Source organism: Prorops nasuta, unplaced genomic scaffold (genome assembly GCF_024137725.1).
Source record: "Prorops nasuta isolate Cenicafe-Biocafe unplaced genomic scaffold, Cenicafe_Pnas_1.2 PNAS00014, whole genome shotgun sequence".
NCBI lineage: Eukaryota > Metazoa > Arthropoda > Insecta > Hymenoptera > Bethylidae > Prorops > Prorops nasuta.
Window position 1 is genome coordinate 1,299,055 of NW_027116811.1, and position 18,404 is coordinate 1,317,458.

The 18,404-nt window shown below is 50.0% G+C and overlaps 1 protein-coding gene across 1 annotated transcript in view; it reads right to left on the bottom strand.

Annotated features, from left to right (window-relative positions):
* Positions 1-437: 437 nt before the first annotated feature.
* The window catches only part of LOC136778471 (uncharacterized), a 29,035-nt gene continuing 11,068 nt past the window's right edge, over positions 438-18,404 (bottom strand). Inside the window, exons 3-5 of the mRNA XM_066735321.1 lie at positions 4,637-4,786; positions 2,703-3,016; positions 438-2,555 (exon numbers count right to left, since the gene is read on the bottom strand). Coding sequence (XP_066591418.1) covers positions 1,907-2,555; positions 2,703-3,016; positions 4,637-4,786 — 1,113 coding nt within the window. The 3' untranslated portion in view covers positions 438-1,906. The remainder of the gene's footprint in view (positions 2,556-2,702; positions 3,017-4,636; positions 4,787-18,404) is intronic.

Genomic DNA, 18,404 nt, shown 5'->3' on the forward strand with positions numbered 1-18,404 from the left:
AGTTGATGGAACGAGGCCGCTACAACGTTGGCACCAGCTAGATGGGTAAAGGCTGCATTACCTATGGTGTTGTCGAGCAACGATCCTCCTCCCAATGCCCAGAACGCAGGTGAGTTGTTCCTATGCTTGCTTCTCCTTTGTTAAGGCAACGCGATGATTCCCAGCCTTTGTTCGTGATATTAAAGTACATCGAGCGCCGTAGGAGCTTCTGCTTCTCGCGACGAGAAGTGTCAATTGCGTTCATTGTTCCTCCATCGAATCAACCATCGAACTCCCTCCATCTAACCCGTTTCTATTCTCACATATACAGCGAACCACCCCACACACCAGAAGCTTCCCCTGAAGAACCAATCTCTCTTACCTGTCTGTCGGTCGCTGGAATTATATATCAACTTAAGGATTAAGGAAAAGACACGCAAACTCCATTAATATATACTTTGAACTCATATATTTCCCCCGACTCTATCGTGTGCAATTTAAATATAATGCTCATATTACAATAATAGCAATTATCGTGTTATTAATTATAATATAATTATGAATCTAGTAGCAGCAATACTAACGATAGTAAAACTCGCACGCTTATAACCTAACGACTGCGTTGGTGAGCTATATTACAACGAGTTAAATATTTACAAAATTAATATATAACACCTGACGAGAGAGCATTCGGATTCACAGAAAAGGACTCTGTCTACTTTCACGGCAATTATCGAACTTCTAGATAAACATTTCGTGTTAAGCACACCTTAAGGCCTATATTATACCTGACGAAGTGGCTCACCTGACTGGCAACTATCGATGCGGGAGAAATTAGCATTGAGAAATATCGTATTCGAGGATGAAGGTACATTGTACGCGTCACGCTCGAACACGACGAGAGGTACAACGAGTAACTTAACTCGACAAGCAATTTTCAATTTACAAATTCATCAATCCGCATTACCTCGTAATGTCTTTTGTTTCGGCTAAACAATTAATAATATTAATAATAATCATATAATGATAATAATGCGCGCAAAGAAAGAAGGAAACAAACGAGATAAAATAAATCGTACTTTTCGTATAATTAATATAGTAATTTCTACGTACGAGAGGACTCTTTCTTCTGTAATTTAGACTTCGACAATTAGGTAAAAATACATGTTATTTACACACTGCGAATAATTTATGAACATTTTGATTTTACAATGCGCCGTTGAGCTCTCTATGGAATTTTTGTAACACGGACTTCATTACATTATACTAAATATTCGATTATAAAAAGGTACGGGCAGAATGAATTATCCCATGGATTTAAACGAGAACTGGAATTTGTCAGGTTTTGCTTGGGAATGGATCAGAGAGGGCTAATGTTACCCTCGTTGAATATTCAGGAGAGAGATGTCCGCGTTACAGTCGCCGCTCCGCCATCGATTCGTCTATTCCGAGTTGGTGCGAGTCTCTCGCTCGTTCGAATTGTTCTCTAAATGTCGGCCCATCTCCCTACAAAAGCCAACTTCGCTCCTTATAAATCCGTGACACGGAAAGTGTGACCCAAATTCGGAGTCTGGGCCAGTCCATCGTCGCGCTGCCACAGCGAGATATTCCCCCTATCGTCCCATTCCCTACCGAACCACCTTCTCGACCCTTTAAATTACGCGATAAGAACGTCTAATGCACGATGAAACACGGATATGAACGCCGTAATCGACCGAAACAACAATGCTGTCTTCCCCATCTCACCGGATCTTCCGTTTTAATTCTCTAAGAGGTAGATTTCGGGAAGATCGAAAAACTCGATAAACGACGATAAATCTCTTCAGCTTTCACCTAGGCTCTTCCAAATTTAACGAGCTGGAGTCTCGAGCCAGGAGTCGATTTAACCTTACGATCTGTACAATCGGCGCGCGGAAGGACCAACTCTTCATGCGTGGTGTTCTCCGGTTTGCACGGAGACTTCCGGTCCCATCGTTACGACGTTTGGTAGAATGTTCGAGGGAGAGGGTAGAATTAGAGGGCCTGGCATAGAAACTGATGGTCTCAGTCTCTCCGTAAGTGCCAGCATAACTTGACAGTGCAAATGCTGAATGGTAGCCAGTAGATTGAGGTTGGTATCGATCAGTCCCGCCGCCGGAGAAAATCTCTCCCTCTCGAGGTTCTCGATCTCGATCGATGTCGATGCCGCCTTGCTATCCTCTTCCGCTTCCTTCGCTGCTGCGGCCGCTATCGCCGCTGCCTTATTTTTTTCCGCGATCCTCTGCTGGTGCTTCAGGTAGGAGGTAGTTATGGGAAGACTGTAGTCTATTGGTGTGTTCTTTGGATCGAGGCCCGGACTCCAAGGTCTGGGCAATGGCTGGGTCGGTTGCGGGGATGGAGTCCTACCCTCCGGTAACATCCTCTTCCTCTTGGACGACGCGGAGCTCTTGGAACTCGCGCGATCGGACTCCGGTGTCCTCCTGGCCTCCGTCAAGGCCTCTGTACTCGATAGCAGTCCGTTGGGAACGTTGTCCTTCTTCAGAAGATTCGTGATGCTCAGAGGATTGTACTTTTCCTCCTTTTCTTTTTCCTTCTCCCTCTCCCTCTCCCTCTCCCTCTCCCTCTCCCTTTCCCGCTCTCGTTCCCGCTCTCGTTCCCGCTCCCGTTCCCGTTCTCTCTCCCTCTCTCTCGCCCTCTCCCTCTCCCTCTCCTTTTCCTTCTCCTTCTCCTTCTCTTTCTCCAACTTTTCAGCATTAACCGCGTTCTTTTGATGCCTCTGATGCCTGTAGTTGTACAGACTCTTGCTGTCCTGAACGTGTGACGTTTCCCGCGATTTCTGGCTGTTCTGCAACGACGTCGACGTCAAGCTGGTGGTTGCCGTTACCACTGGAGTAGGACTGAGATTCGTCGACGTCGATATTGCGGCAGACGCCACTGACATCGACTGACTCGTCAAATTCGTCGGACTAGGGGTCCTTGGACGTCGCTGACACTCCGTGCAACCGAGCAGGAAACGCGTAACAGCCTCTCTTGGCAAAAACGCGTACGTCTCGGTAATCTGAAATCAAACCAATCAAATTCGATGATTTGCCTAATTGGATGAATGCGCGTGCAGATATAAAAAATCGACAGATCGATTATATATTAAATATGCTGCATATATATATATACATATATACTGTGCAAAGAACCAAGGAGCAAGTATGGAAAGGGAAAAAGCGAATTCGAGCAGTGTCAAAGGTAAAAAGTGACCTCTGCTCCGGTGGAACCGTCAATGTCACGTTGCGAAACGCCCACCGAGGAAAATTCATGAGTAGTAACGGAACTTTGATGTCTTTGCGAGGAGGTATTCAGCCAGAGGGATGTTCTCTGCCTCTTAATAGGAAACGTTTCTCTCTAAGGAGGTGGAGGCGCGGCATAACTTAATCAAGGATGGTAGCTGGCAGCCGAGAAAGGCAAAGGTTGATGTATATAACTGTACAACGTGGGGGTAATTCGATAAGATTTACTCGAGGCTCCGAACGCTGCGAAGAAAGGCGTGGTACCCGAGGAACTCCGAGATAATAGCTTCCAGATCGACATGACACAGTGGCAAACTTACCGCTATCCCCTCTACATCCCCCATTAGCTCTCCTCCGCAAAGACTGGAGAATCTTTTTCAGCGAAGAACCTCTTCGCGACTGGCGCGCAACGTTTCTCGCCAGATATTATAATTGCAGCCTTCGGCTCGTTGCGGTCATGGTGTTACAGTGGGTTATGCAATGCTAAAATATCATGCACGCCTTGACCAACGCGCGAGAGGCCTTGAGAGATGCGCGTTAATTTTTTTTTTTTTTTTTTGCAAGAAGAGGGATGGTGAAAAGAAAATTTTGCACCAATGGCATAAACATCGTTTGGAAGTAGTTTTCGACACGGTCTCCGTTTCCTTTTCATAAATCCGATTGCGCGCTACCAGCTGGCACGGTCAATTTGCTTTGATCCGGGAAGTCCAGCCGTGATTGGACGTCGTTTCGACACAGAGCTATACGCTGACCGATACTGGAGAGTTATGCCGAGCGTTGAACGGACATAATGCGAGAAAGATTCCAGGCCGATGAATCGTACGTATACTGCGCACCGCGGAGTAAGGCGACTTAAACGTAAAACAGTCGGAGCGCTGCTCGTGTGTGAGTAAGCAGGCAATGCAACAAGTGTCCTGAGGTTTTGAATCACAAGCAGATCGCGGCGAGTAAAGAGAGAGAGGGGGGTGGGGGAGAGGGAGGGGGAGGGAGTGATAGAGAAAGAGGGACGGAAGAAGAAGAGAAGAAGGGAGATGGGGCAAACGTCGAAGAGTGGCTGAGCGAACATTTGTAAGAGTAAGTGGGAATAAAATAGAAGAGGAGAGAGAGAGAGAGAGAGAGAGAGGAGACTAAGCAAGAGGAAGATCCGCGGAACAGATATGATACCCTGGAGAGAGGTTTACGCGAATGTACGACGAAACATGTGAGATGACGTGTAGTATCGAGTGTTCGACGCTTGAACGCCTTAATACTCTCCCTGAGGATCGGTAAATATCGCGTGTCGCCAGATTCCAGCCAAGAATTTGCCAAATCCCAAAGGCGGCTCCGAATTCTCCTAGAGAGATTTCGCAAATTCCTGCGTAATTAATATTTTCGTATAAATCCTGTTTCCTCCTTACCGTCCTGTAGGTTCGCTTCTGCCCTGCGTGTTTCCCTGGACGACCTTCCAGATCTACGTGGACGGCGTGAATTATGTCGAAAAAATTCTCCACGATCGCCACCTTCTTGTAGACCTTTCCTGGAACGGTACCCTCTGCGCCGTTTAACGCCTGCAATCAAAAAACGAATATTTTTCTTAAACGGTGCTTCCACATATTTTTATCAGTGTTGGATACATTTTTTGACTCGGGTATTTTCAAAATTCGGTATCCCGCCATCTAGGATAAGTTCAAAGACATTGTTGGTAAGCGCTTCAAGGTTATCTACAATCTCCTATTATCGACTAGATGCAGAGTGCTTCGGTACCGACCGCCAGATTCCAAGCTCTCTACTATTACCTACCACCTTGCTTACGCTGATACTGCAGAGCCCAGCCCCTCCCCCTCCCTTTTTGCTGGTACTGCAGGGCTCTGCAAGAACCTAAACTTGTCATTTGACAAAAAATACTGCATATAAAGCCGGAGAATGATCTTTTGACCGACAAACTAATTATCTTCCACATACTTATAAAAATAAAAAATTATCGATTGAGATAAATACTGCAGGATTCTCGGGCGGTAGAAAAATTTGCTTGGGCGGATTAAGGTTGGATTAAATCGTAGCTCTCCTAATTCTGCAGCAATGTGATCCCATAGGAGAGTCTCGGGGAGAGACGCGTCGAATCATTCGTCCAAGCTTCCGTTCTTAAGAAATTGATCACGCATGCGCGACTTTATTGTATTTCCCTAAACACCTGTTGAAGGGTAAAGTTGAACTCGTGGAGCTCATGGCTCGGTTAAGTGATTGTAGTCAAGCGAGATAACAATGTCGATATCTGGCTGACCACTGTATTAAGTCAACCTCTATACCAAGGCGAGACTTTCGGTGAGGGAAATCGCGGCATAACCGAGGAACAATTGTTAAATTGATTAAGAGAGAAAGCGAGTTAGCCATATATATATATATATATTGAGAACAAAGTTTAAAAAGCCGCGAAATCTGTCCTTCCTGTTGTTTAACACTTTCAGACCAACTTGGGAAGAATGAGATTGAGGGTAAACAATATCCGTGTGTCATTTTAGAATTCCTATGGAGCGTAGATAGTTTCTTCCTGGTACGTGTCGTCAAGCGGGATGCGAAATTCCAAGTCCAGAGCGGAGACATACGCGGAAAAGAGAATTTCCTCATGTTTGCTATATCGCTGAAACTTTTCTACCCCACTTCGCATACGCCTTCAATTTCCAATCCGTCACGGATATCGATCCAGCCAAGAAGCGCAAAAAGTCCCTCGAATTATTCATCTTCCTACTTCGATTCTGATTTGATCCTACATTTCAATCCGCTTAATAATTACCACTTATCAATTCGATTTAAAGTTATATATCCCATTCTTTATTAATTACCGGCGGTAGGATTTTTCGCGTGTACAGTTTATAATTCAGTAGCGACTGTTCGATTCGGTGTAAGAATACCACGAGTCTCCTAGCATAGTTGAAGAGTTATTAAAGGGAAGACCGTGGGGAGATAATTTTTCATTGGTTTAGAGAAGGGAGTTAATGAGGGAGAGAGGGAGTTTTCGGTAGCGAGGCTAATTCGTTGAAAGCAAAGCTGCGGTCACGAAACGCGTAAGGCTCATTATCGCGAGGGTATATAGGAGCTAGGAAGGTGGTGTGGGAGGTGTGGAGGGTGGGGTGGGAGGCACTAAAAGCCACACACGAGGCTCCGCAAGGACTGCATGGATACGGTAAGCGCAGGCCACTACAGGCATTCTCGGTAAACTTCGCAAGGTTCTCGAGGGGCGATAGACTGAGGAAGAAGAGAGGGAATCGGAGTGTGTGTGTTCATCAGTGTGTACTTGCTCTATATATATATATATATATGTGTGTGTGTGTGTGTGTGTAGAGTGTCGGAGAGAGAGAGAGTCGAGGGAAGATTGCGCCGCTCTCCAATCGCAAAGTTAACGAGGGAAGCATCACCGCCCGGAATCGTTACTACGAAAGCTTTCTCTCCGTGCCAGAAGTTTGCCAGCTTCCACGGAAGAACGTGCTGCAGAATTTCCGGAGACATTCTCGCGAATGGGCACAGCCCGTGCGCGATAAATCCCAACGGGTACCCAGGCCAAGATAGCGTGGCGTTGCGGAATTTCACCGAATTTGTCCCGACTCGTTCGCAAAACTCGATTTCACCTTTGATAAAAAACCGTGCACGGGATTATGCGCATATTAATAAAACCACCTATATATATATATATATATAGTTCGTAGCTGCTCGGTGTGTTTCTGCCAAAAATTCGCCTCCCATCTTCCTCGAGGCAATTTGCGAATGCACCACGGGAGAAAGAAGGAATGGCTTGTTTCGCGAAACTTGCCAGGTCAATTAGGACTCGTGGGCGCGAGCGCGCGCGCGCGCGCGGCTTCCGTGGGCGATTCCCAGTGTTCCCGGCAAGCCTGGCGTGAAATTCCCGAAAGTCCGCCGATAAATCTCCGCCGCCGAGCGTAAGCCGAGCGATTCTCGGGCGGGGCCAAGTTTACGCGCGGCAATCCGGATATAGCGGGTGTTTTAAAGCCCCGTGGACCGCGCGCGCGTTTGCATTTTAAACGAATGCCGCGCCACGGAAATGCTGCGGCGAAAAAAGGAGAAAAAAAAATATGACAAAGAAACACCGATATACGAGCCGGCCGACAAATCGGATTAAAAACGGGCGAAAAACGTAAAGAAAGAGAATACGAACGAGAGGAAGTGTGTATATCGTATATATATATATATATATGCAGCGAGTGTTTCGTATACGAATCTTCCTCGTATACCGGGTGATCCATTTCGACGTTCCTATCTTCTTCCGAGCCGTGGCTGATGCCATACTCGAAGCAGAAAATGCTCCCCCCGAAACTAAAACTGCGCATTCCAATTGTATGCAGACGACGATACCGAGACCGTGGCAGACGTCGTCCTAGAGGGGGAGGAATAAGGAAAAATGAGGGAAAAACTGGCGAATCTCTCCTCGGTAACGGGGAACAAAGGAACGCGCTAGGAATTCCCCAAGTATTCGAGAAATATATATAGAACGCTCGTTAATTATTATTCGCGCAGCGTGGAATCTGTTTGGTGGCTGTGATGAACCCGGTGAGGCTCGTAGCTACGGATTCCGGAAAAGGCTCGCGCGATTCGTCAATTATCCTCGGATAAATCGATAAGCGACGCGTCGAAGAGGCATATATATGTATATCGCGTGGGAGAAAAAACTCCATTGCGAGACATTCGACGGAATATAAATTCAAGGACGTCGCGAGTGTTTTCGGGGTAGAAAAACGAGCTTGCTTGGATTGGTGGTAATTACGTCGGAGATTGGAATCGATATAGCGTGACTATTGAGCTGGATTGGAGGCCAAGTCAAGCAAGAGAGAGAGAGAGAGAGAGAGAGAGAGATCCCTCGAGGGTATTCTCGCAGCTGTGGCGCAGCGGCGGTGCGCTCGCTATCTACGGGAGAGCATGGGGATCGAGAAGCCGGCCGGGAGAGGGATAAGTTGGCTGGCTAGCTGCGTCAGTGTGTTGCATGTACGCCGAGTCGTGCCGCTGGAAGCTCTAAAAGCGGCCACCGCATTTTCGACACTCTCGGATTACCGGCTGGAAGCACCGGCTCTTCCGGTGTTCCGCGAAAGGCACTTTATGCGCAAAGACCTATCGCTGTTTGTCTTGGCTCCTACGGGGACATTTAAGAAACCTATCCGTCTGACGTAAGAGCTGCTCCAAGTGGGAGACCAAATGGAGCCGATATATAGTAATAGTATTAGTTTGGAAGGAAAGCTTCTTCTGCTCTTGCTGCAGGATAGCCAGCATCGCTGTTTGTCTTGGAGAGGCTTTGCTCAGAGTTGGCCCGTGTGATTGGGTTAGTTTTGGCTGGGCAGAGTCGGCGTTGGATGCCAGGCCACCCAGTAGCCATTTAGATAAACTAAGGGGGAGGGGTGGAGTAAGGTTCTCACTCGGCGAACAGAGATCGAAAGGATGTATATCCAGGCGAGATGTCTAGGGAGGTGTGCTGTGAACGACCAAATTGCGAAGGCATGCATCTACCATCTCTTTCGCTCTCGTGGGTATAAAAACTCTTTGACTTTCGGACAACGAGACAAAGAAGCCAAACTCTTCGGCGTCGCGCGCGCGATCGTTCCTTTTATTATCCTATATAGTCTACGAGTTTATTTTACGCATAATCTTGCAGTTTTCTTCCAACGTTTGTTACAATCATTGATCCTATACGAGAAAATTGTCCATGAGTGACGAGACTGCTTTTGGAATATGATTACTTTAACCGCGCGCGCGGTGTACATACAGAGAGGCGCGACCCAGTGGACTGGTTTCAGGGATGAGTCGTTTGATGGATCCGTCCAATCGCCAGTTGGACTCGAGTCGTTTTATGGGTTTTCGATGCGCGTTAAATCAAGCGGGCCGTATAATTGTCAGGCTTCGGGGCGTTCGTCACCTGTGCGTATTTACGAGAAGGACAGGGCGTTTATCGAGCCGAGCGAAGCCAGTCGAGACGGTAGGTTTCCTCTCGCTGGGGCGCTCCTGGGACTTTCATTGCTTTCTCTAGCAGCCCTTAGCGTCCACTCGTAAAAACACTCGACCACCGGCGGCCCATGAAAGTGCCTCTCGGCGCATCGCTAACGACGAAACGCCAATCGATAAGCCAGCCAGCCAGGCCAGGTCTGACCTGGAATCCGTCGTGGTTGGCCCACCACCGGAAACCGATCGCCAATCGCTGGAGGAACGCACCGTTATATGGGAAAACCAACAAACCGCCAGAAGCTTCGATCGACTCGTGTGTATTCGTCTCTTCTCGCCGTTAATGGGGCTCTCGCGTTGCTCGGAATTTTCAAAGCTGCCGAATCCGGTTATCGAGAGGGGGGGGGGGGGGGGAGAACAGTCGGCAAATATTTTCCCGTAAAAGAAAAAAGGAGCAAAGCCAAAAACGGATAACGCTATATCGTTGGAGGTTGAAAGATCAAAAGATACCGCTGTATGGGAGTTGCATAATTGCATTGGGATTAATTCCCTCGCGCTCTAGTGGCTGAATTCGAGCGTCGCGATGACGCATTTGAAACAACAGCGCGGTTGCTGTTGCGGTATTGGAGGAGTATATATGGAGTAGAAGGAGGGGAGGGGGGGGGGGATAACGCATTGGGACTCCACGTGCGTGCAGCGCGCAATCAGACGCAGTCGGCCTTGACGAGACACGACGTTGCGCTGCGGAACGGGCCTAAGCCGAATAAATTATTACAAGGTCCGCGCGCCGTCTCATCGTTCGCAAGCGTACCTCCTCTCCCCCCTTCCCCCCTTCCAACCTTCTGGCAGAGCCACGAAGCCGAGCATCGGCCTCCCGCCACGAGATTCGTATCTGTAGCTCCCAAGTCCTCCTCCCTCCGCTGCTTGAAACGGGACCCTTGAGCGGGACGGGATCCGGTCAAAACTTGTACCACGCTGGACAAAACTTCGGCATCCCAACTCACCGCTGTTCGTCTTTCGCTCGGCGCGCGTCGCGTTCTGAGCATGCCTTCTCCTCTCCGGCTCATCAAACTTCTTCCTCTCTCTCTCTCTCCATCCAGCGAGATCCTCCTCTATATATATCCTCATCCTCTACTCTTCCGCGCTACGCCCGTGTGTGTGTGTGTGTGTGTGTATACCTTGCTCACGCTGATCTCAATCCTCGCCAATTATTTCGATTTTTTCCATTAGAAGCCACGAAAAGTTCCCTCTGGACTTTCTCCGCTGGAATATAAGGGACTCGACTGTGGAAGCGAGAGAAAGAGAGAAGACTATAAGTGCAGGAAAGGAGTTCCGAGAAGACGCAACCGCGCGCGTTCCCCAACCCTGCATCACGGGCGCGAGAACGAGGAGAATCTCCGGAGATTCCACGCACGGAGTGGAACGATGCGAACCGGGCAGCCTCGTTGACCGCACGGAAGGCAGCTGCCAGCCAGCGCATTATACGAGCCAGAGAGAAACCTGAGGAAAGAGCAGGAGGGAGATAGAGAGAGAGAGAGGTGGATAAGAAGTTGGCGAGCGCGTGCAAGGGACCGAAACCGGCTGTCCCGTAAAGATCACCGCTCAAAAGCACCGGGTGAGCCTTTGCCGGAGGCCCGAGCGAGTTACACGAGAGAGAACAGTCCGCGCCAAGAAAGACCTGCCTGCAGCGTCTTTCCAAAGGTATATAGAGTGGGGGTGGGCTACCTGGTGTCGTCGTGGGAACCCGAATTCACCCGACGATTATATCCACCATCTTCTCTCTGCTCCCCTCCGATTTAAACTTATCGACTCGGTGAATGTACCATGAGGAGAGAGAGGGAGAGAGAAGATGGAAAAGAAAAAAAACGTAGAGGAAAATAGAGATGGCGAAAATCGCCAAGGCCAGAGTATTGGGATCGCAAATTACTCGAGTGGCTCCGGCATGGCAGTGCAGCGAGCACTTTCACGACTTTGGAAAGGACCCAGAAAGGACGGATGGCTGGGAAATGTAGAGGTCTCCTGACTGCTCGTCGCTGATACTATTAGCCTCGGAGGTTTACCATAATGGCCAATAACTGAGACCCCTGCTCCTCCACGTACACTGGAGTCACCATCCCGTGGAAATTCACGGTCGATTTCATCCGCGATTCGAAAATTTTCCTCCCGTTCCCCTCCTCCCCCTTGCCGCTCATCCAGAGCTTATCGCTATCGATCCCCTCGCAGTTTTTTCTTTTTAAACTAACAAGCGAATAACGAAGCATCGTGCGAGCACGCTATATATTATAGCGAGAGCAAGGTATCGCGAACGACTTGGTAAATAAAATAAAAGCGAACGATAAAAGCCCCAGGTTTTCATGCTGCATCGCGCAATTTGCTCAACGCGTAATTTCCGATCGTCCGATGAAACTGCCTAGAATAGGCCGGCCAATTATCGATGATAGCGCCGAGTCATTCTCTCTCTCTCTCTCTCTCTCACCTAGATATATATATATATATATACGGACAGACGCCGTAAGGAAACGGAAGTTGATCGATTTTGGGCTATCGTTTTGCGGATCGGCGCGCGGCGGGTTAACCGGGAAAAATGACTTGTATTGTGTACGGATACGGAGCGACTCGAATTTCCAGCCTCGGAAGGTACAAAGCAGCTAGAGGGTTGGCTCGCGCACGATGTACAGTCACACGAGTGACACCCCCAACCCCCGTAAACCACTCCAACCCCGTCAACCCTGCCGTATGTCTCTCAGTCTGTCTGGTTGGCGTGTCGGATTTCTGTTTGCGTTACCACGTCACGCATCGAACCTCGTCGGCTCGAATTTGGCGAACCTTCCCTCCTCCCTGCGAGCCTCGCAATCCTCTCCTACCAATTCCCGCCGCATCTCTCGTGACCTCGCCACTCACCAGTTCAGCCCAACACCACTTTGAATCCCTGTTTTGATCGCGCCCGTTCGCGTTATTCCGGCTTTCACGATTCGCCACGGCTCTCTACAGCGATTATCGCCTCTCTCGCTCTCTCTCCGACCCACCTCCTCTTCCGATTGAACAAACGATATGAAACCAACCATCGGGAAACGTCGAATTCTCCTCGGTCCATTTTATCACTGATTAAAAATTCTCCCCGGAATCATCGTGAGTTCCACACGGCAATATATATATATACATATGCGAATTTAACATATCGCGCTGTATCAATTTTCCTCCGTTCCCACTCCCCCCCCCCCTCACCCCTCCTCGAAAAAGAAGCTTAGCCGTGCCGAGATTTCGCGCATGGTTTGAAAAGTTGATGGAAACGACTCGGAAGATGTAAAAGACTTGGCGAGCTACGCATGCCTTATCTTCAAAGGTTTCACCGCGCGCTACCAAGCACTCGCTCATCCTCTCCGCAACATTCAACCGTTGCGTTCTTTTCTCTCCTTCTCCACGATCCTCCCTCCTCCCATCTCCGGCCTCTCCTCGTCACTCTTTCATTCCAGACTTTTTTTTTATAGTATCAGTGCAGCGTCCTCGTCCTCCAGTAGCTAACTTTTTGATGGTCCGTCGACGAACGTGACGCGAGTTTCGTAGAAGCCCGTGGAAGGTGAGGAACGAGGTAGCTGGGATGAAAATTCCGTAAAAGTGGCCTCAGGTGGAAGGGGAGGGGGGTGGAGGGGGCATAGAGCGATTGAGAAATCCAAGGTAGCGCGCGAACAAGGAGTAAAACTCTCGCTCTTCGATGAAGAGTGAAACCGTTGCTTGCTCTCAGCCTTGTGCTCTACCCTATACTCTCCTCTCTCATTCTTTGTTACGCTGTCGGGAAGTACGTCCAAGATCAACACGACGTAATGAACAAGGATTCCCGGTAGACTTTTTACGAGGGGGAAAATGCTGGGCAAGATATTCCGATGACAACACCGTCCAACTTTGCCATCAGCCAGGATTTAATCCTGAAAAATACTACGCCGGAAGAAACCATAATCAGTCTGGACGTCCATGTAAATGCAGAAAGGCTGAAAAGCGACGTGGATCCCTCTATACACGAACAAAGAAATCGACCGAGCTTTCCACGTCTGTCTGTTCAAGGGGTCTGATAAAAAATTTAGACTGGCTCAATACTTTACGTGTGGAAGTTTACAATGCGCGCGTCAGACAGAAAGAGAAAGAGAGAGAGAGAGAGAGAGAAATAATTTCAGAGAGGCGAGAGGCGAGAGTAGGAGGGACGATCGCAGCTAATTTTGCGTAACGCTCAATTGCGATCGGGTTTTATCGATGACTGGTGTCGGAACCAAGGACGATACGTTCAGCGGTATGGGTAAATAGGTTTGTTGGTGCGTCGATTTGGTGTGGTTCAGGGATAGAGAGGGAGGCAGTTTCCTCGGAGAATACTGTCAGGCAGCTGGAGTTGCCAGAGCAGAGCTATTGGCGTGGCGGGCTGTTAGGTGGCACGATATCGGTAGCTCGTGTGTGGGAGTATGTCATTACCGTGACGCCTAGGCAGCGCGACGTGGCGCATTGTATGCGAGGCCGGCGCGGCGCGGCACGGCGCGGTGGTGCAGGAGTAGAGGGAGAGAAAAAGAAGATTGGCGGCGGGTGCGACGGAAGGAGGGAAATCGTGGATGCGGTGGGTAGAGAGAGAGAGAGAGAGAGAGAGAGTGTGAGGAGGGGGGAGAGGAGCAAGACCGCGTGCGCGTGCGCGTGAGCGTGTGTGCGTGCGCCTCATTAACCAGACGTTTGCGTTCGGCTGCCGAGCGAGAACGAGAAGCCCACGGGGAGGCGTGGAGGGGGGAGTGCGAGGGGAAGCGAGCGCGAGAGAGAGAAAGACGGATCGAGATGTTGATGCGGTGGTGGGAAGGAGAGCGAGCAGGGTCGAGCACGAGGCCGGGCCGGGCCGGGCCAAGCGCAAACCACGTTCTCTCTCTCCCACTCTCCCCCCCCCCCCCCTCCCTCCGCCGCTGCGTTCCGTTTCCGTCTCCCTCTTCGCGCTCTCCTTCACCTACTATCTGCCATGCTCCTCTCTCTCTCTCTCTCTCTCTCTCTCCCTCTGTATATCTCTGTATATCGCCGCTACTACCGCCGCCGTCGCCGGTGCGCGGAATCAACACACCAGCCGGCCGATTGCGGCCTGCTAAACGCCCGAAGCCACGATCCCGCAAGCGACGACGCTTATACCGGGTGACCCCTTTGACCCTGCACCACCTCCTCGTCACGGAGCGACCGAACTGCACATCCGCGCCCCGACACCGAAATCGATCGCCAGCCACTCGAGCTACTACTCTTCTTCTTCTTCTTGGGTCCTTTCATTTTTTATTCTTCCACGTCTTCCTCGCCTCTTGTCCTTTCATCGCCTTCGAGAACCATATCAACCCTTCCTCCCACTTCACCCTCCTCCAACGGAAAATCACTGGATATTCGACCCACGACCACGAATACCAAAATCATCGCTCTCGCTCGGACGAGATCGAGCGTCGTTGCACAGGATCGACTAATCGCTCTCTTCTCCCGCAATTTAAACCATTCTTACATGATAGCTCGTCGATATTTAGTTTGACCGAGTTTACCATTTTCCGAAGGATCCTGGAATGCGAATAATGTTTTTGCTTTGATAATTAAAAGCTGCAGCGCGAATCGAGGGTGATGCCCGCCGCGCGCTCGGATTAAAAGTACGGCGAATCCAATTGGCGCGCAAATATAATCCGCTATTTCCAAGGACGGTGCATTTTGCAAAATCGGTGCGCGAACGGGAGGATCCCCGAGTAATTTCGACCTGCCGCTGCTTTTACCACGACTGCTCTACGCGATCGCACAACTGTTATTTAATCCGTCCAATCAACGCAATCGGTCGATAGGTGATATCACGCGACGATCGTGCAACCAGCAGTTTCGCGATACAACGGGTGTTTCAGAAAGAAGCGAGACTTTATTAGCAGTCCGGGCTCTTCCAGACGGAAAACGTTCATCGACTCGGCAGAGTGGAGGTATCGTACGTGTAATCCGACGAATCAACACAAGTACCAATTGGCGGTTTGAGCGGCTTTAAAGCGTCGAGTCCGTCCCTGGCTGCGACCAGCCACGTATTATACCGGGTGAACCTCCAAGTAACTGCAGCGTAGGAAGGTTCGAAAGAACGCGTGAAAATTCCTCCGCGCTTTGAATCCTTTTCCTCTCGACTCGCTTGCAACAGCAGTGTACGCCGCACGGGCACGAAAATCGTTTGGCGTGTGGGAGCGATTGCCCTGTACCTATATATATATATATATATACAGGGTGAAAAACGAGAGGAGCGAGCGAGATTAACAATTAACGCGTGCATGCGCCAAATCCGCGTTCAGAGAGCAATTTTTGTGTCCGACCTACATAGATAAAGCGTGGGCAATCACCGTGTAATATCGATGGGATCGAGCGTCGACGGAGCATCGCGAAAAGCTGGTCGCTGGTCTGCCGGAGAACGACGTTCGATTTCCGAGAGCGCAGGAAAATTGTCGTTGCCAAAAAGTGGCGCGTTGGCGCAGCGCTCGGACGAGTTCCGCCGTAAGCTTTTATATCCGGAGTGGCCGGCCGTTTACGATTTTCCAGTGTGCTGGTGCGTGGCAGCGCGGTGGTAGGCGGTCCACACGGATATACGGAATTCACGGGGGTAACCGACACGAAATACAGTTAGCACGCACGTAGAGGAACGTTGTCGCGCTCGTTGGCCTGGCCGCGGTAAGTTTTACGATGCGCGGCTGCGGTGGAAGTTTGAAATTTCGCACGTTAACTTGGCCCGGGGGGGGGGGGGGGGGAGTGGCAGGAAGGAAGCGAGAAAGTAGAGTGGTTGCGGGGTGGCTGTGGGTTGTTGGTTATGGTGGGGAGGGGGAGGTGTGACGTCAGCGAGAGTAGGGAAAAGTTAGGAAGATAAGAGAGAGAGAGAGAGAGAGCACGCGATAGCTAGGGCAGGGGCCACCGGTGTCGTCTGTCTCGTGATTGCGTGGGGTTAATTCGCCCGAGAGCTTGCGACGCTTGCGGAGTGCTTGCGGGGGGCGGAGGTGGCTCTCGGAGAGCTGCGGGGACGGCATGAATCCAATTACACGCAAACCTCGCACCTACGGCCCATTACGGTAGCCCGTCTCTCTCTCTCTCTCTCTCTCTCTCTTTTCTCACTCTTTCTCGCCATTTCCGGTGTGGCGGTAGCCTCTCGCGGTCCCCATCCCCTCCATTCTTCTCCGGCTAGATTTTGCCGTCGTTTCCTGCAACTCCCCCTCTATCTATCTCTCTCACCCACTCCCCCTCTAGTTTCCATCCTTGTCCGTAACTCATTTACACGCGCGAGGATTTGCGGTGTGCCCGATTATCCGACTCTCTCGCTCCATCTCTCTCTCTCTCTCTCCCTCGCTCGCTCGTCGCTCTTCCTCATTGCGCTATCTGCGCAAGCTTTCCCTCTCTCGCTCCTCCACACCCCACTCTCTCTCTCTCTCTCTCTCTCGCTTCGTCTCGTTTTGGTCGTCTCGCTTACCAGCTCTCGCTGTGCGCTGCCTACGGTAACCGCCGCTCGTATTTCACCCACTCTCGCCTAGACTCCCCACCCATCCCCTTTCCACCACGTCGGCGAAGCAACAAATTCCGCGACCCTCCAATTACCCGCGGCCGAGTTTGCCGCGCGCGTTTTTAGATTTAAATGCCGTGCACGCTGCGAGAGGAAAGAAATGGAAAGAGTGCGAGAGGGGAGAGAGAGAGAGTGGGAGCTAGGGAGGCAGCTCTCTCTCTCTCTCGAAAATCGATGACTCTACCAGAGGCGCACACCCTGAAGAGTTTCTCACCTCGAGCGCGAACCACGAAGAAAATGGGATTAAACGCCATCCGCGACTGTCTCCTCGTGGCCGCTCTCTTCTTACTTTACGTTCTTCATCCAACGGCGCCAATCGATAGTCGTCTGATAGCGATAATTTCAGCACGAAGCCATCTTGACGTTCGCCGCATTCACTCCCCGTCGACCTCTTCCCATCCGTACCTTCTCCTCTCCTTATCGCCGGAGAGTGTAACTCGCTTTATCGATGACCCATGCACGTATCTTCCACTATTTGTACGCGTAGATATTTTTTTATCTACACAGATATATACGTATCGAGCCGAAAAAAAGGTAGGCGTTGGGTCGAGGGGCAGCGGGCTTCGATCGATATCGATCCACGCGCTTATTAGAGCCTCCGAGCGTACTACGTCAGGACGGGTTAGGCAGGTTAGAGCGTTCATCACAATTCTGCGAACGGTAGCACTTTGCCGAGCCGGCCTATTCGACGATATCGACGCTCTCAAACGAATTTTTCCCGTTCGCTTAATTGCCCTTGCCCGGACAGATCGATGCGGATAAACCTGCCTTCTCAGAGCTAGATGATAGATAGATGGATAGATAGGGAGAGAGGGAGAGAGAGAGACTAGGAGCATTCGTTTCAACCGATGAAGGTCAGCAGGACGATCGATATAGCGCTTGAATTCTAATTCGAAGCAGTCACGCGCGAACCGAGGGACAAACTACGGATTTAGTAGTGGTATATTTGCCGAAAAGTAGCCCGACACTGAATATACCTGACCAGAGGCTTCTCTCCGATCAAATCCTTGCCACTTTTCGGGTTGCTCTCTCGCTGGCGCACCGAACAAAATCCTATTACAGCTTGGAGGAAAAGAAATCGAAGCGAGCGGGACGGAGAGAGGAAAGGAAAATTCTCTGGGAAAAAATGTGTGTGCATGGTATAGGTGCATGGTACATATATAAAATTGAAAAGTATTTTTCTTTGCAGGAATGAGAGAGACAGAGAGACAGAGCGAGAGAGAGAGAGAGAGAGAGAGAGAGAGAGAGAGAGAGAGAGAAGAGAGACCAAAACTGCGGTCGATTAAAGTTTATCAATCGACAAATTGAGTTTAATATCCGAGGAGTCTTAGTCATGCATTTTTCGTGACGATTTCTATTCTCTCGAGGAGAATACCAGAATCACATAAAAGCGGTTCCGAATAAGGTAGCGCTTTCCTTTTTCACGATTCAGCTGTGGATCCCCACCAAATGCTATATATATATATTGGAACATTTCACATGCAACATTTGGGAAAAGAAGTATATTTTCTGAGCGAAGGGCAGGGCAGGGCAGGGCAAAGTACCTGCAGGAGACAGTTTGGCCGCGCCGATGAATCAATCAAGAAGGAAAAGGACGGAGGCTCAAAGTGCAAAAGATACACGGGTAATTGGTCACGGATATCGGATATCGGTCTCTTCTGGAGTTTCACTTCTCAACTCTCTCGATACGCGCT